The sequence below is a fragment of the Sorghum bicolor genome, chromosome 3 (genome assembly GCF_000003195.3).
Source record: "Sorghum bicolor cultivar BTx623 chromosome 3, Sorghum_bicolor_NCBIv3, whole genome shotgun sequence".
Lineage (NCBI taxonomy): Eukaryota > Viridiplantae > Streptophyta > Magnoliopsida > Poales > Poaceae > Sorghum > Sorghum bicolor.
In genome coordinates, this window is record NC_012872.2 from 73693989 (window position 1) to 73711595 (window position 17607).

At 44.9% G+C, this 17607-nt stretch overlaps 4 protein-coding genes across 10 annotated transcripts; 2 read left to right on the top strand and 2 right to left on the bottom strand.

The window, feature by feature from the left end:
* LOC8077400 (CBS domain-containing protein CBSCBSPB3) lies at window positions 96-4752 on the top strand. 6 transcript variants are annotated; one of them, XM_021455673.1, is made up of 14 exons: window positions 96-364; window positions 480-654; window positions 1101-1233; window positions 1777-1947; window positions 2098-2176; window positions 2264-2377; window positions 2683-2749; window positions 2851-2956; window positions 3029-3087; window positions 3412-3515; window positions 3601-3725; window positions 3809-3891; window positions 4017-4106; window positions 4202-4685. In XM_021455673.1, the coding sequence occupies exons 1-14, from the start codon at window positions 234-236 to the stop codon at window positions 4373-4375; spliced, it is 1611 nt and encodes a 536-aa protein (XP_021311348.1). In that variant the 5' UTR covers window positions 96-233; the 3' UTR covers window positions 4376-4685. The 6 variants fall into 6 exon arrangements, 3 of the variants coding, with proteins under 3 accessions (XP_021311348.1, XP_021311347.1, XP_021311349.1); XR_002450900.1 differs by having other exon boundaries at window positions 1777-2176; window positions 3412-3511; window positions 4202-4752; XR_002450901.1 differs by having other exon boundaries at window positions 1777-2176; window positions 3412-3511; window positions 3601-3646; window positions 4202-4253.
* Window positions 5765-7735, top strand: LOC8077401. 2 transcript variants are annotated; one of them, XM_021455675.1, is made up of 3 exons: window positions 5765-6497; window positions 6667-6846; window positions 6939-7735. In XM_021455675.1, exons 1-3 carry the CDS (start codon window positions 6330-6332, stop codon window positions 7536-7538), a joined length of 948 nt encoding a protein of 315 aa, XP_021311350.1. In that variant the 5' UTR covers window positions 5765-6329; the 3' UTR covers window positions 7539-7735. The 2 variants fall into 2 exon arrangements, with proteins under 2 accessions (XP_021311350.1, XP_002456979.1); XM_002456934.2 differs by having other exon boundaries at window positions 5770-6497; window positions 6933-7735.
* Window positions 8298-11860, bottom strand: LOC8077402 (chlorophyllide a oxygenase, chloroplastic). Its single transcript, XM_002459098.2, has 9 exons — window positions 11647-11860; window positions 11104-11346; window positions 10838-10942; window positions 10471-10752; window positions 10216-10363; window positions 9733-9917; window positions 9531-9643; window positions 9124-9418; window positions 8298-8878 (listed from the first exon to the last, which is right to left on the bottom strand). The coding sequence occupies exons 1-9, from the start codon at window positions 11719-11721 to the stop codon at window positions 8696-8698; spliced, it is 1629 nt and encodes a 542-aa protein (XP_002459143.1). The 5' UTR covers window positions 11722-11860; the 3' UTR covers window positions 8298-8695.
* Window positions 13908-15159, bottom strand: LOC8074103 (putative disease resistance protein At3g15700). The gene is made up of 2 exons (XM_002459099.2): window positions 14251-15159; window positions 13908-14155 (listed from the first exon to the last, which is right to left on the bottom strand). The coding sequence occupies exons 1-2, from the start codon at window positions 15133-15135 to the stop codon at window positions 13952-13954; spliced, it is 1089 nt and encodes a 362-aa protein (XP_002459144.1). The 5' UTR covers window positions 15136-15159; the 3' UTR covers window positions 13908-13951.

A 17607-nucleotide genomic window follows, 5' to 3' on the forward strand; every position in this document is an offset into this window, starting at 1 on the left:
GCATATCATTCCTCGCATAGTCACTGACAGACCTGGCCCACAAACAGCTGCAAACCAACTACTAACTGCTCTGCTCGTCCGCTGCAGCACGCGAACGGCGACCCTTCTTGTCTTGCCTTGCACTCCTTTTCAAACCCCTGCCGGCAGCCGCCGCCATCGCCAGTCGCCACCCACCTGCGGGTTGCGCCGCCGTGTCTCTTGATCTCCTCAATCCTCCGCAGGCGGCGGAGGCGATGGCCACCAAGCCCGCGCCCCAGCCTCGCCGCCCGCCCCGCCGCGCGCCTCCGGCCGCCGGCGCCGCGACCGCAAACGGGAACGGGAAGGCGCCGTCCTCGTCCAAGCCTACCTCTCCGGTCCACCCATCGTGAGTGCGCGCCACGGCGCCAGGGTCTCCCCCTTCACCTCCCTCTCCAATCAAATCACTCTTCTGTGTTGGTGACGTACTGATCGCGGTGCTCTGTGTGTGCGCGCGTGCGCAGGTCGGCGGCGGAGACGCCGGAGAGGACGGTGAAGAAGCTGCGCTTGGCGCGGGCGCTCACGCTCCCGGAGGCCACCCCGGTGTCGGAGGCGTGCCGGAGGATGGCGGCCAGGCGTGTCGACGCCGTGCTGCTCACCGACGCCAGTGGGATGCTCTCGGGTATCCTCACAGCCGAGGTATGAGCACGAGACGAATCCGGAAGGTGTAAAGGCGACGTGCGTGGCACCTGTACTGTAGCTGGAAAAGAAAGAGGTCCCAAAATGTGCGATCAGATGTGCAGAAAATATTCGATTTTTTTATGAATGGTTCTGCAACACCTGCATTATTTATTCTTCAAATTTATTTAGGGCAAAGGCTGGCACAGATACATTGAGCTAGAATGAGTTGAATCATACTATGCTAGATGAGCTAAATAAATCCCATTTTGTGGGAGGTCATGCATTTTGTGGGAGGTTATGCTTATGCATTTTGGATCTGAGAGGAATCAGAAGAACTATAAGAGTATTTTTCCATTTTCCCTAATGATTTTGATGGGATTGGGATTGATCACGAGCGGTGGGATCAATACGAGGATTAGTTCTCAACTGGGACTTTGGCACTTGTTTTTCATATCTTTGTGCAGGACATTGCGGGACGGGTAATAGCTGAGGGTCTCAAGCCGGACGAAACATATATGGCGAAGGTGATGACGCGGAACCCAGTTTTTGTTATGTCCAATTCATCCGCCATAGAGGCACTGCAGAAGATGGTCCAAGGTTTTCTTGTTGTATATTTTTATCAACTCGAAATATCAGTATCCGTTGTTAGTTTCACCATTGGTCATGATCATTGTTAATATTTTCACTGAAGATGACCTGTATCTGGAAAGAAGTACTGTTGTGATCTGTGCAATTGGACAAAAACACTGCAAATTAGCTTCTCATGATTTAAATTATCTGTGCAATTATGCACTGGGTGCTTTGATAGTGAAATTCACTTAGTACTACACCTGATTTCAAAGCATTTACCAGTGAAGTAGGAAGTAGTAGAAGGCCAGTTGTAGTAGTGCAGGGAATAAAAGACACCAAATTAAAAATAAAACCAGGTACAAACTATAGCATTTTTACACAATTGGGGCTCCAAAAGGTACTGTTTGAACCGTGTAAATCGTCACAACATCTAAGTAAAGACTAAAGAAATTTGGGTGAACCTGTCGTTATCATAGGATTGCATATGGTCAAAATTTGGATAATGTAAAATTAGACATGACAAAGACTTTGGATGTACGTCTCTTTCATTGACATGGTTATCTACCACAGGCAAATTTAGGCACCTTCCCGTAGTGGAACATGGTGAAGTCATTGCTATGGTGGATATTAAGAAGTTCCTTTATGATGCAATTTCAAGAATGGAGAAGGCTGCAGAACAAGGCAGCGCAATAGCAGCTGCTATGGAAGGGGTTGAGAGACAATGGGGAAATGATTTTCCAGGTTTATTTGCTTTGCTTCCTTTGAATAACATTAGAGTCTACTTCTCAAACAATATTGAACAGACCTATATGTTAAGATCAAGCTTGATGTATACTGTATACCAGCTCTGTTTTAACAAAGTGATGTTGTATTTTGATTCTTTTTGCTTAGGACCACATGCATTCATGGAATCTCTTCGACAACAGATGTTCAAGCCTTCCTTGTCAACTGTTATAACTGAAAATAGCTGGTACATTTGCTACCACCAGTAACATCTATTAATTTACAATTTATTCTCACTGATTTTTCCCCCCAAATGTTTCTTTTTCTCCAATAGTGCTCCAGTGGTATCTCCATCAGATCCAGTAACTTTAGCCGCCAAAAAGATGAGGGAACACCAAGTTAACTCAGTTGTTGTAATGACAGGGAACATGTTGCTAGGAATTCTCACGTATGTTTCTGGCAAAAAATCAGTTATGCCTTTGAGTTTTCCTTTGTCGCAGTTGTTTATTTAGTGCCGACTGCCTGACTCTAGGATGATGAGTTGTGCTGCTCTCTGTATGTAGTTCCATTTAATAGGGGTTAACTCATCTGTATGGATTTTCCCTTTTTGAATGTAAAACTGGCATGAAACACATGATTTGTATTAGTTTAATATAGTAGATTTAAAGGCCTAGGCCAAAAACAAGTTATGAAAGAAAAACAAAAGAGCATCAAGGATTGATGTTTCAATTATTCTCTGTGGATTTTATTCAGATCCAAGGATCTGGCCCTGCGAGTACTGGCACAGAATTTATCGCCAGATGCAACTCTGGTAGAAAAGGTACACATACAAATTGAGTCATTCATATTTTCTTTCCATGATTTTGCTCTTTATCTGTTCACAATTTGTTTGATTATGTTCTTATGTATCTGTATCTGAAGGCTATGACTGCAAACCCAGACTGTGCCACATTGGACACATCAATCCTTGATGCTCTACATTCGATGCAAGATGGAAAATTTCTACATATTCCCGTCGTAGGCAGAAGCAAGTACTGAGTCCTAGTTGCAAAGTAGTGATCCTTTTTTAACTGTGTAGCTAACTTAAATCTTTGAATAGATGGACAGATTATTGCGTGTTTGGATGCTCTACAGCTAATCCATGCAGCCATATCCATGGTGAGTGCAAAACCTTTTCTCACTACAACACTATACTGGACACTTCTTTGCTATAGTAATAAGTAATATTTTATCTGAACAGAGCTGAGATTTCAAGAGAGAATGAGATACATTGTTAGGCTTGATTGGGAATGACAAAAGTTTTTTGTTTTTTGTTTTTTGTTTTTATTTTTTTTTACTTTTTTTATTTTATTTTTTTTTGTGGTGGAACTGAGATCTGAAATAGTTAAGTTTCAGCTTTCGTTTAGAGATAAGGTTTTGCCTTCTTTTACTGGCAACTTAAATTTTTATCAGTACATAATCCTTATCTTTTGTTTTCATTAGGTTGAGGGAGCATCTGGAGCAAATGATCTGGCAAATAGTATGATGCAGAAGTTTTGGGATTCTGCTCTTGCCATGCATCCTGCAGAAGAATTTGATGCTCGTAGGTTGATCTTTTTCTGCTTGCATGTTTTCTTTCCACTTACAAAAGCTCCTTTCTCTTTTTCTTATTACTTGCATAAACCTGTGCAGTGATGAGTCTCGAATGTTGGCATCAGACAGTGCTGACGGGAAACATGTACATCCTCCTCATATTAGCAGTTCTTTCTGTTTTAAAATTGAAGACAGAAAAGGGCGTATGCACAGATTCAGTTGTGGTCAGTGCTCATTGCTCTTTCCTGTTTTTGTGTTTCCTGACGATGCATGATAAGACTGTGCTTCCTTTTCTGTCTACACACAGTTTCAGAAAGCTTAGACGAGCTTGTGTCTGCTGTGGCATACAGGCTAGGAACGGATGGTGAAAAGTCGAGCATCAACCTTCTGGTAAGATGTGGATTATTGTCTTGGAAGCACACACATGTTAATTGGACAAGATCTAGGTCCTCAAAATTTATGACGCGATTTGTTGGTAATGCACTCACCTGAATTGTTCTTCATGCTCAAAACAGTACGACGACGATGAAGGTGACAGAGTTCTCCTGACTAGCGATAGTGACCTTACTGCAGCAATCCAGCATGCCAAATCAGCTGGGTGGAAGGTAATTATCTTCCTGTTTGGCGCACTGAACTACCAAAATGCCCGTTCCCCGCATGCAAAGCAGATATTCAGAGTTTGCTTTCCTGCCTGTATCAGGTCCTGAGGCTGCATATGGACGAGTCCCAGGCTATGCCCGAATCCACCGTGCCACGAGCGAATCCCTCAACCGCACCGAGTGCGCTGCCGTCTCTCCGGTTCGGCGTCGTGGCCGGCGCCGTTGCCCTCGCCAGCGTCGCGGTAGTCGTCTACCTGAAGCGCTCTCAGCTCTGAGTACACAATTCGAGTGCTCACACCACACTGTACAGATTACCCTACATCCACCACATGGTGAAATGAAACACAGCAGGTTGTATACGTACTTGGAGATACACAAGTCACACGGCAAAATAAGACATGGTCTTTTTTCCCCCCCTCTGCCACCATGTCAAGGCCGTACAGTACAGTAGAAACAAAAACACAGGCCTCATAGGGTGTAAATAGGTGTTGATTTTAAGTAACTTATCCCAGACGATCCATTTTGTCGGTGTTTTTGTACAGCAAGGGCGCTTTAAGAATAAGCAAGATAAGACACTTTGCCATCTTTTTGTACAGTACTGAAACTGCAACAGAAACAAGCTCTAGTAACTGTTGTTTGGTTTGAAAATATCTATAACCTGTGCTGTGCAGTTGAGTGCTGAGTTTCAGAGCATGTTCAGGCTTTACATAACTGGGAGGTATAATCAGTACTACCACCCAAGTCCAAAAAAAAAGATACAGTTCTGAATTTGAACCGAGTCAAACTTCTTAAATTTGACTGAATTATATAAAAAAATTAGTAATATTTATAATTCCACGTAGGCATAATATAAAAACACTGTATTCCATGATTGATTTAATAATATTTATTTGCTATCATAACTATTACTTTTTTTTAATATGGGTTTATAGTTAAACTTAAAATGTGTGACCATGGCAATAACAACATTTTCTTTTATGTGGGTGAGCACTAAAAATGTCAATGGGGGCCCGCGACCTACGACCCGATGGGTATTTATATTAGGGTACCAATATGGAGTGAAACTCGTACCCATGGGTACACAAAAGGAGCAAACCCTTCACCCATTGAGTACGCGGGTATGGGGATGTTCATGTTCTAGTAGTCCCCATACCCATTTACCCATGGGTGAAAAATACCCGGCTCAAAACTAAATAAGCCCACCAGCCACCAGTCCACCGACAGCTCATACACTGAAACCATATGTAGTGCTAGCAAAGTACTACTCTCTACTACGTGATTTGTATGGATCATGAACTATTTATGTTGCTATTTGCTAGATATATGGTGAGTTGGCTATGTGACGATGCTTGTAAATTGCTACTACGTGACTGGTGCTTGTGAATTGCTGATGTTTGGCGGGTATGGGTGACCCGCTGGGTCTAATTTACCCATCCGGGTATGGGTCTGAGGAAATTCTCCCACCCATAACTCATGACTGTATATGGAGATACTCGTGGTGTCATATTGTTATAACGGGGATGGGTCTGGGGAGTTCATACCCGATAGGGATTTACCCATTGCCAACTCTAGTGAGCACCGCGGAACAGTACAACCCATGCTATATCTCGCCTGGAGTACTCTAATGGATTGGGATAGGATGGAAGCTGGACGAAGCGGCGATCCAGGGCAGAGTGTCTGCTAATAGTATTATAGTACTAGTGTAGTGTAAACGGATAGGATCGCAAAGCTTGCATGTGTGAGTTGGTGACGAAGCATGGATCCGTGGCGACGCCGACGGTCGCCGTGATACGTGCTGGCCTGCTGCAGGACACGCGGGGAGGTGTACGTGTGCCGCGCTGCCGGAGCTCACGTGTCCCACGCCCCCCTCCCCCAAATCCCACAACTCATCCGATCCACTCTCCGACCTCATCTCCTCCAGATCCCCCTCCCCCAAATCCCACAACTACTTGCTGCTTGCTGATCAGTAGAGTAGGACTGTAGGAGTAGTAGGAGTTGGGAAGGAGCAGTTCTCATTTCTCAAGAGGAAACAAACCGGACAACAAGCTGCTGCTCCCTAGTATTACGTTACGACTCGAGTCGGTCGAGTGCTCATCACTTGTACTAGTAGCTCCGATCCATCCGCTGACGGCTGACCTCATCTCTTCTTCCTTGTTCCATGCTGAGCGTTAGAGCGTGTGCAGTGGTGGACAGACGAGGCGTGGCCATGGCTCGTAGTAACTAGCAGGCATGGAGCTGGCCTGGAGCTGCTGCTGTTTCTTGCTCGCCACCTGCGCGCGCGCGCTCCGACGGTTGCTCCAGCTCCCCGCGCTCCTCTGCTGCGAGGCCATGGTGTGGGCGGTCACCTTCCTCGCCTTCCCCCTCCGCATGCTCACCGCCGTCGACAGGGAGCGCAAGGTCACATTTTTTTTTTGTTTACTCTTTTTAGCCTCCTTTATTTGCTATGCTACCTCATTTCATTGGTAATGGTAGGAGAAGCTGTTCCGATTGGTGTCATTAATTCACAGACTCACTTCAGGGCTAGCTTGCAATTGCATCTGACGATTTCTCGTCCTTTCATTTCCAGTTGGGGCGCCTGGTTGCGGAGATGCAGGCGCAGATGGACGACCTGGCGTGGGAGAACACGGCGCTGGAGGACAGGCTGCGGGCGGCGCTCCGCGACCAGGAGGCCCTGGCGGCGGTCCTTGACGAGATGGAGGACGAGCACGACGACGCCCTTGCCAGGATCCATGTCCTCGAGACCCAGGTAGGTACCGTCTCCTTCCTACGTGCCGCGCTGCGCTGCGCTGCGTTGACAGTCGAGTCACTGGAGCTTTTCTCTCTGTGTCTTAGCTCAAGGCGCTGAGGCAGGAGAACATGCGGCTGAACGAGCACAAGGGGAAATCCAAGTGGGACAAGCTCGCGGGGCAGGCGGCGGCGCGTCACGGCAGCGGCGGCGGCAACCGCGCGTCCGAGCCCGACGAGAAGCCGGCGAATCGAGGGCGGGGAGAGGAAGACGCGGCGGCGGCGGCGGCGGCCGCAAAGCGTGCCGAGCCGGCGTCGGTGCTGGCGCTGACGACGACGGAGGCGGCCTCGCCGGTGTCGTCGAGCGCGGCCCTGGCGACGGCGGTGGCGCGGCGGCGGAGCCTGTTCAGCCTGGGCATGTCGCTGGCGGTGGGCGCGGTGGCGTGGTCGGCCGACGCGCCGTGCCTGCCGCTCCTGGCGGGGCTGTTCGCTGTCGTGGCCGTGTCCATGTGCAGCGTGTCGCGGCTGCGTCGGCGTCGCGCCGGCGCGGGCGACGCCGTCGCGCTGCTCAGCCTCAACTGGTTCCTCCTCGGCCTGCTCACCTCACCCATGCTGCCGGGCGTCGCGCACGCCGTCGTCCCACGCGCCGGCCGAACCCTCGGCCCCGCGCTCACGTGGCTCGCAGCCGCCACGCCCCTGCCCCCGTCACTGTGACCCGACCGCAGGCAAACTGGCAAAGCGTGTACCGCGTTCGTCGGATACGCATTTCTTTACGCTATATATGCATGTAACTTCACACGTACTGGAACTGTACTATAAAAACATCTGGCTCATACGGTCACCTTGACGTTTTTTAGGCTTTTGTGATAAACATACATACATGAAGCTAGCTGAAACATACTCCGGGCACAGCAAGATCTTTCGGGACCCGATGTCCAAAGCGGCAAAACGTGATGTGCTTCCAGTTCCAGTTCCAGATGACTGCTGCACTTCCATCTCGTAATCTCCCTTTCCAAGTTCCAACAATCCGTCTGTCTATCTAAAGGGAGGGGTGTTTGGGAGGGGTATTTGGGACTGCTCCGCTCCACGTTTTTTAGCTTCGCTCTACGTTTTTTAGCCAAACGGTTTCAGCTCTACGCACTCAGTTCGAGAAAAAAGGGTAGAGTTGTGAGAGCACCTAAAGAGGTATTCCACAAACTCTAGTTTTTTAGAGCCGCTTCATAGTGGAGTTTATGGAGCAGGGTTTGTAGAGCAGTTCCAAACACCCCCTAACTCTGACCTCTGGGACAGTTCCATCCATGGCAACTCGCTTTTTCTGTATTGTTTGGCACAAACACTTGTAAAAATTCTTTCAGTTCGTTACATTTTTCACAAATATTCGTATAATATAGGAGGTAATAACTGCTAATGTGCAAAAAGAATACCTAGAGCACTTTCAAATTGTTACATAGGATTTTTCGGGTTCCAGATATCAAAGCAAAACCTAATGTGCAACTCGATTAGACGACTGCCATTTCTCATATGAACATGTCTCCGTAGTTGGTAGTATGATTATACATGCTTTGACAGAGTAACATTTGCTGAATCTTTACACAAAAGGGTGAAAAAAAAGAAGAGAGAGAGAGAAAAAAAAAAGACATCAATCTCAGATCACAATTGCATCCCACGATGCCGTCGCTAGTGTACATTGCTACACCAGAGAAGAGACCATGATGTTTCCCATCATCCTCTCCATCAGCTTTCACCTTCCAGATAGAGAATCCTTCAAGGCACAGCAGCATCTGGCCGCGCAGAGACGCACGCCATGGTAACTAATTCTGGCCGTCCGTCGTCTCGCGAAAAAATGCGACGAGGAAGAAAGAGACTACCGGCTATGATCCACTCTCGGCTTGGTTACTGAATGGCAACCGGTCAGAGCCCCGCTCAACGGCGTCCCTCCACAATCGATACCGGATCCCGAGCTTGTCATATGATACCGGCCAGTTCCAGATGTTGGCGCCATTGATCATTCGCTCTTGCTGACCAAGAACAAGCCGTAGGTCCTCGTTCAACACCTGCACAATGATCATCCAGGAGTAGCACGATCAGATATTAGAGATTTCAAGAACATTTTCTGAATCAATTCCAGCTGCATTCTGGCTTACTTTACAACCAGTATTCAGAGAGGTACTTTTAATTCAGTATTTCCTTGATCGTATTGACTGATATCTTATAGATAACAATGGTGAATAGACTTAACCACCATTAACCACAAGCTCAGGAAAATTAGCAAAGTAGTTGTCAAGAGCATGGAACTTGCCTTCTCTGCGAAATGTGACCACAGCAGGTGCATGAGCGGTACGTGCTTGAGCCATGGAGCAAAGTCTAGTGACATCCGGTACAGCAGCCTAGTTTTATTCCTAGAGGAGGGCAAGCAGACATGGAGTTGGTGGAGATGTGTAGAACATTGCTGGGTGCTCTTCCCTTCTAGCTTTCCAGGCTTTGAGATCCCGATGGTCGACAAGACCATACACGGTGGTCGGAATTCCATGTCGATCGGGTAAGGATCCCAGTACCCTTGGAGCCCCGACGCAGGTGTTAAGAACTTCACCAAGCTGACAGAAACAACATGGCATCAGCATGTTATTTTACACATATCACCATGATCATTACAACTCATATTCATCAGTCAGTTTTCTGAAGTGGTATGGAAGGTATATAATATACCTTGGAACACTCCAGCCCTTGGCAAAGGTGGATGTGTGTGTAAAAGGAGCATGAGCAAGGTCCAAGAGATTATCCAGGAGGAGTCCATGTTCAACTGGTAGTTCCATCACTATCTGTTGGATGATCAAGAGAACACCGTTACAATATAATACATTTGTGCCACATAATAAAATCGTTGCATCATAGGAGGATTTGCTTTTACCTCTGCGTGAATCGTAAATCCTGAAGGAGGCAGCAAAGAAGGGATTGTAGCCTTTGGTGGATCATCCCCAGGCCAAATCCAAACCATTCCTTCCTGCTCAAAGCATGGCAATGACTGGATGCGCACGTTGAGCATCTTTGTTGATGGCATTTTTTCACATTTCCCATCAGTTGAATACTCCCAACCTGAAGATTATTATAAATCCTAGATGTTAATTATGCATCATCCTTGCTTTTTTGTGATATTTTTTTTAAAACGATATCATAAAGAGCAATAAGAATGTTGAAGAAACAAATCTCTTCCTTTGTCAGAACATTTTCAACTACTTTTAAGGTTGTAGAACTAAATGTGCATGATCCTTTAAGAGAAAAAATTTGTGTTCTGTATGCATGACTATGTAACTGTTACTATTAATTCAGTTCAGACAGGGTAAACAAACAAGCAGGTACACTTCTGAAAAGAAGATAATCCCTAGAATCTTACCATGGTAAGGGCACTGGATTCTACCCTCGTTCACTGAACCAAGATGCAGTGGGCAAGCTCTGTGAGCACATGTGTTCTGAACACACCCAGGCCTTCCATCTTTTCCTCGGAATATCACCCACTGCTCCTCGAAACAATCTATCGGCACCTGAGAACACACATATGAATAGCTCATCAAGTAAGCACACACGCTTCAGCAACTCCCAACTCTGACTCTGTAATGGCTTTTGAGACATATTAAGTGGTTTAGTTTACCATGGTGTCATCCTTCAGATCACTGGAGAAGGCAACTGGGTACCAGAAGTTCTTCAGGCTGGGATTGTACGGCTTCACTGGGCCGGACACGTTAAGACTCCGACGTGGCTGTTTCTTGGCTCGGACATGGGCGGTGGACGATGTGCTTGGAACCAGGGAAGTGGACTCGGCTGTGGAAGTACCGGAGGCTCCATCTGGTGGCAATAGCCTGTCGTTCACCAGGGTCTCCATATGCGCTAGCTTGTCGAGTGCAGATGAAACTCTAGCTTCAGATAGATGGACCTGCATCAGACATGTAAAACAAGCATCAGGCTAGGTTCCATCCATGTGGTGGTATTGGTAAGCTTGTTCTGGTATGGTAGCATACCTGATTGTGAGCTTTTTCCAGCTCCTGCTGCAGCTCGGCAAGCTCTTTCCTCAAGGTTCCGATCGACTTGAACTCCCTCGCTAAGGGATTGAGAACCTCCACCACCTGCATTTCAGTTGCAGCAATGCACCATGGCACAGAGTCTGTGTCAATTCCTCACTACATCCATGGCTGAACATCTGATAGCAACTGAACTCAACTGAAACCAAGGTTGTGTTTCTCTGAGCTTAGCAGCGCTGGAACTGAAGGAACTGAACTTATGGTACCTTGTTGTGGAGAAGCATGATGGTGAGGAGATCCTGGCGCGCCCTCCAGTCGCAGTACTGGATGTCGAATCGGACCACCTCGAGTGCCTCGTTCACATCCAGGAACTTGCCCTTCTTGATGGGGCACCTCGGCCCGGGGTCATCCACATGGAACAGGGCCTCCAGGTTGTTGTTCTTGGCGAACTCAGCTCCGTCTTCCCTGAGCACGGCGTACACCTTGATTCCGCCATAGCGGCCAACGCCCTGCAGAACCATAGCAGCATCACCGTCGTCAGAATTAGAAAGGCCTAAGAGCAACTGGTGGGGGGAGAGCTCGGCGATGAGCAGAGATAGGCCTCCGTATCCAGCAGATTGCCAATTCCAACAATTTTGACGCGAACGAATGAAGGAGATAAGAACCCAGCGAGAAGCAGGATTCACTCTGAACTTAAAATCGATCCGCACAGGAAAAGTCTTTGCACTATTGACGGCATCAGTCAGAGAAGAACAAACAGGGAAGAAACGGAAGCCGGAAACGATGAGGAAGAGGGAGAAAGAACCAACCTTTCTGGAGAAGCAGGCGATGGAGGGCTTAATGAGCAGGTGCGGCACCAAAGACAGCGAAGACACCGTGTTCATGGAGAAGGTCGCCGGCGCCGCTACTGCCGCCGCCGAAGTTTTGAGCAGGGTGAATCCAATCCAAGAGAAAAGAAAAAACGAAAATCGGGAAAAAGAAGCTGCTTGTGTCTAGTTTTTTCCCGAAAAATGAAATCCGGCGTCTGAAGTGGGCTTGTCGATAAGAGGCCGGAAGGTGCTCGCGATCTCCGTGAGCCTCACACGCGCCGCCACGTGTGATCCGGCGCGAGGCGCGAGCTCCGACGTGGCGGCCTCGAGCACCAAGGGTTGCGCGGCCGGAATTCTGCACCCACAAATCTACCGCAATAGTGGCGGCACCCGGGTTGGAAAACTGCCATACGGAACCTTTAGCTTTGTGAGAATATGAGATTAGGGTCCAAACGGTATGCTCAAGGCAAATTTGGAACCGCGCATTCTAAGACTGTCTCGGGTCTCCAGCATTCGCGACCTAAAATACAAGACGTATTTGTTTTATAAATAGTGCTATAAACAAACTTATTTTAATCTTCTACATCTAAAAACAACCTTTTCTATAAATAGATCTTCAAGAAAGAGGATACTCAGATTTATGTTATATTTTTCCTGACATCTAAAATGATTCTTTCATATAGATACTCTATTGGGAGCTATAGTCATTGTGTTAGAGATTTATTTTGGATTTAGATATCGCAATAGATCTCACATTGGAGATAGCCTCATAAGCGTTACATTCTGGATCCTATATGAATTATTGGAATTTTATATAGTGTTGTTTTTGGATTTGGAATGATTAGGATTGGCTATAATTCGGTTCGAATCAAAATTAAATGAACTATTCTCATTATTTAAAACTATAAGATGTTTTGTCTTTTTAGATACATATTAATTTGGAATTTGAGATAGTAACTCTCTAGGCACACATGGATTTTGTTTCTAGGAATCAAATTTAGAAGCTTTTTTTTTCTTATATTCAACACGAACGATTAAAGGGCGTGTTTGTTTCATGCCTATGCAAATAATTAAGGCTTCAAAGCGTCGCCTGGTTTAGATAATTTTGCAATGTAGTCAACGAAACAACCTTTAAATCTACAAGGGTTTATGATGTATCGTTGGGCGCAACAATGCAGCCTCATAACACTTTTTTTGCTAGCACCACAATGTGCAACACCCTAGAAAAAGCGGTGATAAAAGAGGGGGAAAAAGGTTGATGGCTGCGAGGACATGCACAAAAGCAGTGGTGGATGCGCTTGTCCGCGTCAAGGATACGCTATGTGATGTTAAAAAAAAATCGCTAAGCGAGTAACACAACTATGCCTTAAAAAGGGTCATACACAATCATAACACATGGAATCTACTCTTCAAAAAGAACTTCACATCAAAGAAAAGTCACATGGTTTTAGAACGAGAACATGTTTGACACGGATCCGATAGCAGCTTCGTTAAAGGAGATGAAGAAACCACATCAAATATCATCTCAGGAGGAGCCGATTTTATGAAAGAGTACTTGGAGGAGTAGGCGTGCCAAACTAGCATTTAGTCAGTAGTGACTAGATTCGATTGGATTTGCATATTTGAATTCCACGCGACACAACAGAATTCTAAGATGAATTCGAATGATCTGTTCCCTTATTATTAGTGGACTGTGAATTCCAGAGAAGCGTAGGGACTGAATGGCAAAAGAGGGCCTGGCCAGCGTAGCGATAGATGGGGCCCAGCACGGGGATAAGAGGCCGGTTGCGTGTTCGTCGGGACGTGCCGACGTGGCAGCGGGTTGGCAGCGCGGAAGATACATGCAATGCAATGCAGGTATGTGGTGAGATATTTTTTGGCTTTTCCGGTCGATGATAGTTTCTTCCCCCTTGTGGTGGCGCGGCAACGTAGGGTCGCTCCTGGCCATCAGTTTTCCTTCCGGCACCCCCTTCGCCGGCCTCACTCGCGCGCGTGCGCCAACTGCCAAGCGAAGCGAAGCGACCTCTTCAGTTCTGTTCCGTCGCGGGAGCCGTACGTGTCGAAGCATCTCAAACATTGCGGCTGCGGCTGCGGCTGGGCTGGGCCGGGCCTTCATTCGTTCGTATTCCTATTCCTATACTTATGGGCCGCAAGAGATTCGGGCACCTCGGGAGGAACAGAGCATACATGCAGTTGAGCTAAGCCCAAGCAACTTCAAGCCGTCTATTATGAACATTTAATTTATTCTTCTAAAAGAAAAATATTTGTATCACGATTCAAGAGGTGAAAACTAGCGGAGTACAAATTAACACCCAAATTCCTCCATGAAAGACTGCAGACAAGGATATCCTTGATCATCATTGTCCTGATGAATCGCACCGGGTCCGGGTGGTGGGTTTTTGCTTAGCACCTCATCCGCGTAAATCCATGACTCCAATTGATTGTGGATTGACATCGATAGACCCACCCTGACTAAGGCTCCGGGGTAGCCGCCACACTTGCCAACCATCTGCATGCATGCAACGAACGAATACACATTCAGAAATCAAAGTAAATAAATTTCGTCTGCTTGTGACATAGATACATACGTACGTACGTACGTACCTCTTTTGCGATCGCTTTGATCATTGGATTAGAATCAATAATGTTACCTCCGACACAGTACTGAAACAAGTTCCAGGCGTCGTCGTCTCCCAAACAGCCCATCCGAATAACGTTGCCCTCGTCGTCGGCGCAACCCATCGCAGCGCAGACGGACTCGTGACGCGTGGCGAAGACGACCTTCTGCCGTGGACCAAGCGGCGTCGTCGTCGTCGGCAGGCCGGCGTCGGCGAGATCAAAGCCCAGGCCGCCGGCTTGGACGTCGTCCAGCAGCAGCAGGAACGACTGGCTCCGGAGGAAGGTAGCGATGTGGTCCGTGCTCGCCGCCGCCGGCGGCCTGAACCAGCCGACGCCCCTGGCCAGTTCTCCCCGCAGCGCGTCGGCCGTGAACCCGTCTTGGCCGGCGTCGGCGTAGAGGATGTACCCGAAGAAGCGCTGCTGGTAGTAGTACGTGCGGGCGAGGCGTAGCAGCGTGCTCTTTCCGACGCCTCGCGCGCCGGTTATCGCCAGCATCGACGTCGAGACCGTGCTGCTGCTGCTGCTGCTGCTGTCGTCGTCGTCTCGCTCTCGCTCTAGGAAGTCGATCAGGCGCGCCTCGTAGCGTTCCATGCCGAAGAGGTCCGGGCGGGATCTCGTTGGGCGGGGAGGACGACGCTGGAGCACGGCGTGGCGGCGAGGAGGAGCAAGAGGAGGAGGAGCGCGGTGGGTGAGGGCGGCGCGGGCGAGGGGGAGCAGGAAGAGGCCGAGGAGGAGGTGGAGCACGAGTTGGGTCCAGATGGGCAGCTCGGACCCGCAAGTTCCGACTGATTCCGGGGCGAGGAGGCCTAGGGAGCATTGAACAAGGTACAAGGCACAAAAGTGCTGGACCGACGAGAACATGACATCCATGGCGGTCCGCGCGCCTCCACGGGAACGGAGGGCAGGGCAGGGGCAGAAATCTTCCGGTCCGAACGTTCGGACCGGAGATCCCGTCCGACGATTCCTGCCCAGTGACTTCCGCGCGCGCGACGGGTTACCAGGTACGTACGATTTCCTTTTTTTTCTCTTTTCTTTTTTCTTTTCTTCTTCTTTTCTTTCTTTTTATGTTTCTTTTATTTTTTCCCTCCCGATCGTTGCTGTTAGTTTTCTTCTCTTTTTCTTTTTCTTTTTATTTATTTCTTTTTCTTTTTTCTTTTTCTTTTTTCTTTTTCTTATTTTATTTTATTTTTCTTTATTTTTTCATTTTCCTTCCTGCCCGTTGTTGTATAGTTTTATTTTTTTTGTTTTCCTATTTGTTTTTTCTTGGTATTTTTTCTTTTCTTTATTTTGTTTTTTCTTTTTCTTTTTCCCTAATTCATGTTTATAGATTCAATTTATTTTTCTTTTTCTTTTATGTTATTTTATATTTTTATATTTCTTTTATTTTTTCCTTTATTTTTTTATTTCTTTTTGTGCTTCATTTTTTCCCTTTCTTTTTCTTATTTTTTATTTCATTCATCTTTTTTTGTTTCTTTTGCCAACACATTAATTTAGTGCTGGTTATAAAGGTGTTTATTAGATTATTTTTTGTGGAATACATACATGCATGTGATTGAAACGCTACAAACGTCTTGATATTGATTCTATGGTGGTTGTTTAATTTTTTAGTGGACTAATACCATAGGAAGCGAGTGATATTATTTTTTGTTTCTGTTTCATTCAATTTTCCATATTATTTTTTATTTTATTTTTTATTTACTATCATTAATTAGTTTTATTTATTCTTTTTTATTTCTTTTTTGTCTTTATGTTTTTATAGATTTTTTATTTTTCTACTTTATCTTACTTAATTATTTTTTATATTTACTTTTTTCTTTTCTATATTTCATGAGATGTGATGTAAAATGATGTTTTTTGCAATGTTTATGTGGTATACAATACCATGTTCTTTGATGTTTTTTATGATGTTTATGTAGTATATGTAATGTTCTATGATTTTTTATGATGTTCATGTGTTATACATGTAATGTTCTATGATATTTTTTTTGATGTTCGTGTGGTATTTTTGTGATGTTCTACGTTTTTTTGTGATGTTTGTGTAATATATATCTGATAATGCAATATTCTATATTGTATTTGGCGATGTTCTATATTGCATTTGGTGATGTTCGATGGTTCATTTAGTGATGTTCACTTAGTATATATGATGATGTACATAGTGATATTCTCGTAATATATATGTGATGTTCTATAGTGTATTTAATGGTGTTCTATATTGTATTTAGTGATGTTTTATGATGTATTTAGCGATGTTCATGTTAATGTTCGATAGTGAATTTAGTGACGTTCATTTAGTATACATGTGATGTTTTTTTTTATATATTTAGTGATGTTCAGGTAATATATATATGATGTTCTATAATGTATTTAGTAATGTTCTATGGTGTATTTAGTGATGTTCACTTAGTATACATGCGGTGTTCTATGATGTACTGAGTGATGTTCATGTAATATATTTGTGATGTTCTATAATATATTTAGTGATGTTCCGTAATGTATTTAGTTATGTTCACTTAACATACATGTGATGTTTGCCTTTTATTTTTTTCCATATTCTATTGTATATGGTATACACATAATGAATGAGATACTGTATGATTATCTTTAAGTATTTTCACAACATATTATGTAGTATTCATACAACATGTTATGTAGTATTTATACAACATGTTATGTAGTATTTTCCCATGTTCCATTTGTTATATTATACGCATGATGTTCCCCTTGTGTAATGTTATTTATTATATAATTCTATATGTTTATTTTATTTATTTATCGGTATTATAATACCAATCATTTAAGTGTGTTTTCATATGGAATATTGTTTTTTTCTAAATTTAAAATATTTTTCTGTGAAGGCGGAATATTGTTTTATGAATCTAGAACACCACCTTTATTCAATAATAAAAGAAAATATTCTATCTTTATGAAATACATATTCGTTAATAAAACTTTATCTGAATATATTCATGTTGAGATCTTATTTTGAAGCATTTAGTATAAGGAATCCAATAGCGCAATCTGAATTTAATTTGGATACTTGATTTGCTAACTATAACGAAGATGGAACATCGTCTCTTATGAAGATAGAACATTATTTTTTAATGAAGATGGAACATCGTCGCCATGTTTATAATACCAATACGGTTCTTAGAATATTTTATTATGAAGATGGAACATTATTTTTTAAACCTTAAACATGCTCAATACAAAAAATGTTCTATCTTTATATGATAATTATTCGTTATTAACATTTTATCTAAATATATCCATGTGAGATCTTGTTTTGAAGGATTTATTACAAGAAATCAAATGGTGTAATCAAATTTTAATTTGGATATT

Bases quoted from the DNA above. Each gene is read 5' to 3' on its own strand.
- LOC8077400 (XM_021455672.1), top strand. From the start codon at position 234: ATGGCCACCAAGCCCGCGCCCCAGCCTCGCCGCCCGCCCCGCCGCGCG. The intron at 3,726-3,808 runs GTCAGTGCTCAT...GTCTACACACAG, and splicing joins TATGCACAGATTCAGTTGTG to TTTCAGAAAGCTTAGACGAG. The intron at 4,107-4,201 runs GTAATTATCTTC...TGCCTGTATCAG, and splicing joins CCAAATCAGCTGGGTGGAAG to GTCCTGAGGCTGCATATGGA.
- LOC8074103 (XM_002459099.2), bottom strand. From the start codon at position 15,135: ATGGATGTCATGTTCTCGTCGGTCCAGCACTTTTGTGCCTTGTACCTT. The intron at 14,156-14,250 runs GTACGTACGTAC...GCATGCATGCAG, and splicing joins TCAAAGCGATCGCAAAAGAG to ATGGTTGGCAAGTGTGGCGG.
- LOC8077401 (XM_002456934.2), top strand. From the start codon at position 6,330: ATGGAGCTGGCCTGGAGCTGCTGCTGTTTCTTGCTCGCCACCTGCGCG. The intron at 6,498-6,666 runs GTCACATTTTTT...TTTCATTTCCAG, and splicing joins CCGTCGACAGGGAGCGCAAG to TTGGGGCGCCTGGTTGCGGA. The intron at 6,847-6,932 runs GTAGGTACCGTC...TCTGTGTCTTAG, and splicing joins TCCATGTCCTCGAGACCCAG to CTCAAGGCGCTGAGGCAGGA.
- LOC8077402 (XM_002459098.2), bottom strand. From the start codon at position 11,721: ATGAACACGGTGTCTTCGCTGTCTTTGGTGCCGCACCTGCTCATTAAG. The intron at 11,347-11,646 runs GTTGGTTCTTTC...ATGGTTCTGCAG, and splicing joins TCGCCTGCTTCTCCAGAAAG to GGCGTTGGCCGCTATGGCGG. The intron at 8,879-9,123 runs GCAAGTTCCATG...ATCATTGTGCAG, and splicing joins GGTCACATTTCGCAGAGAAG to GTGTTGAACGAGGACCTACG.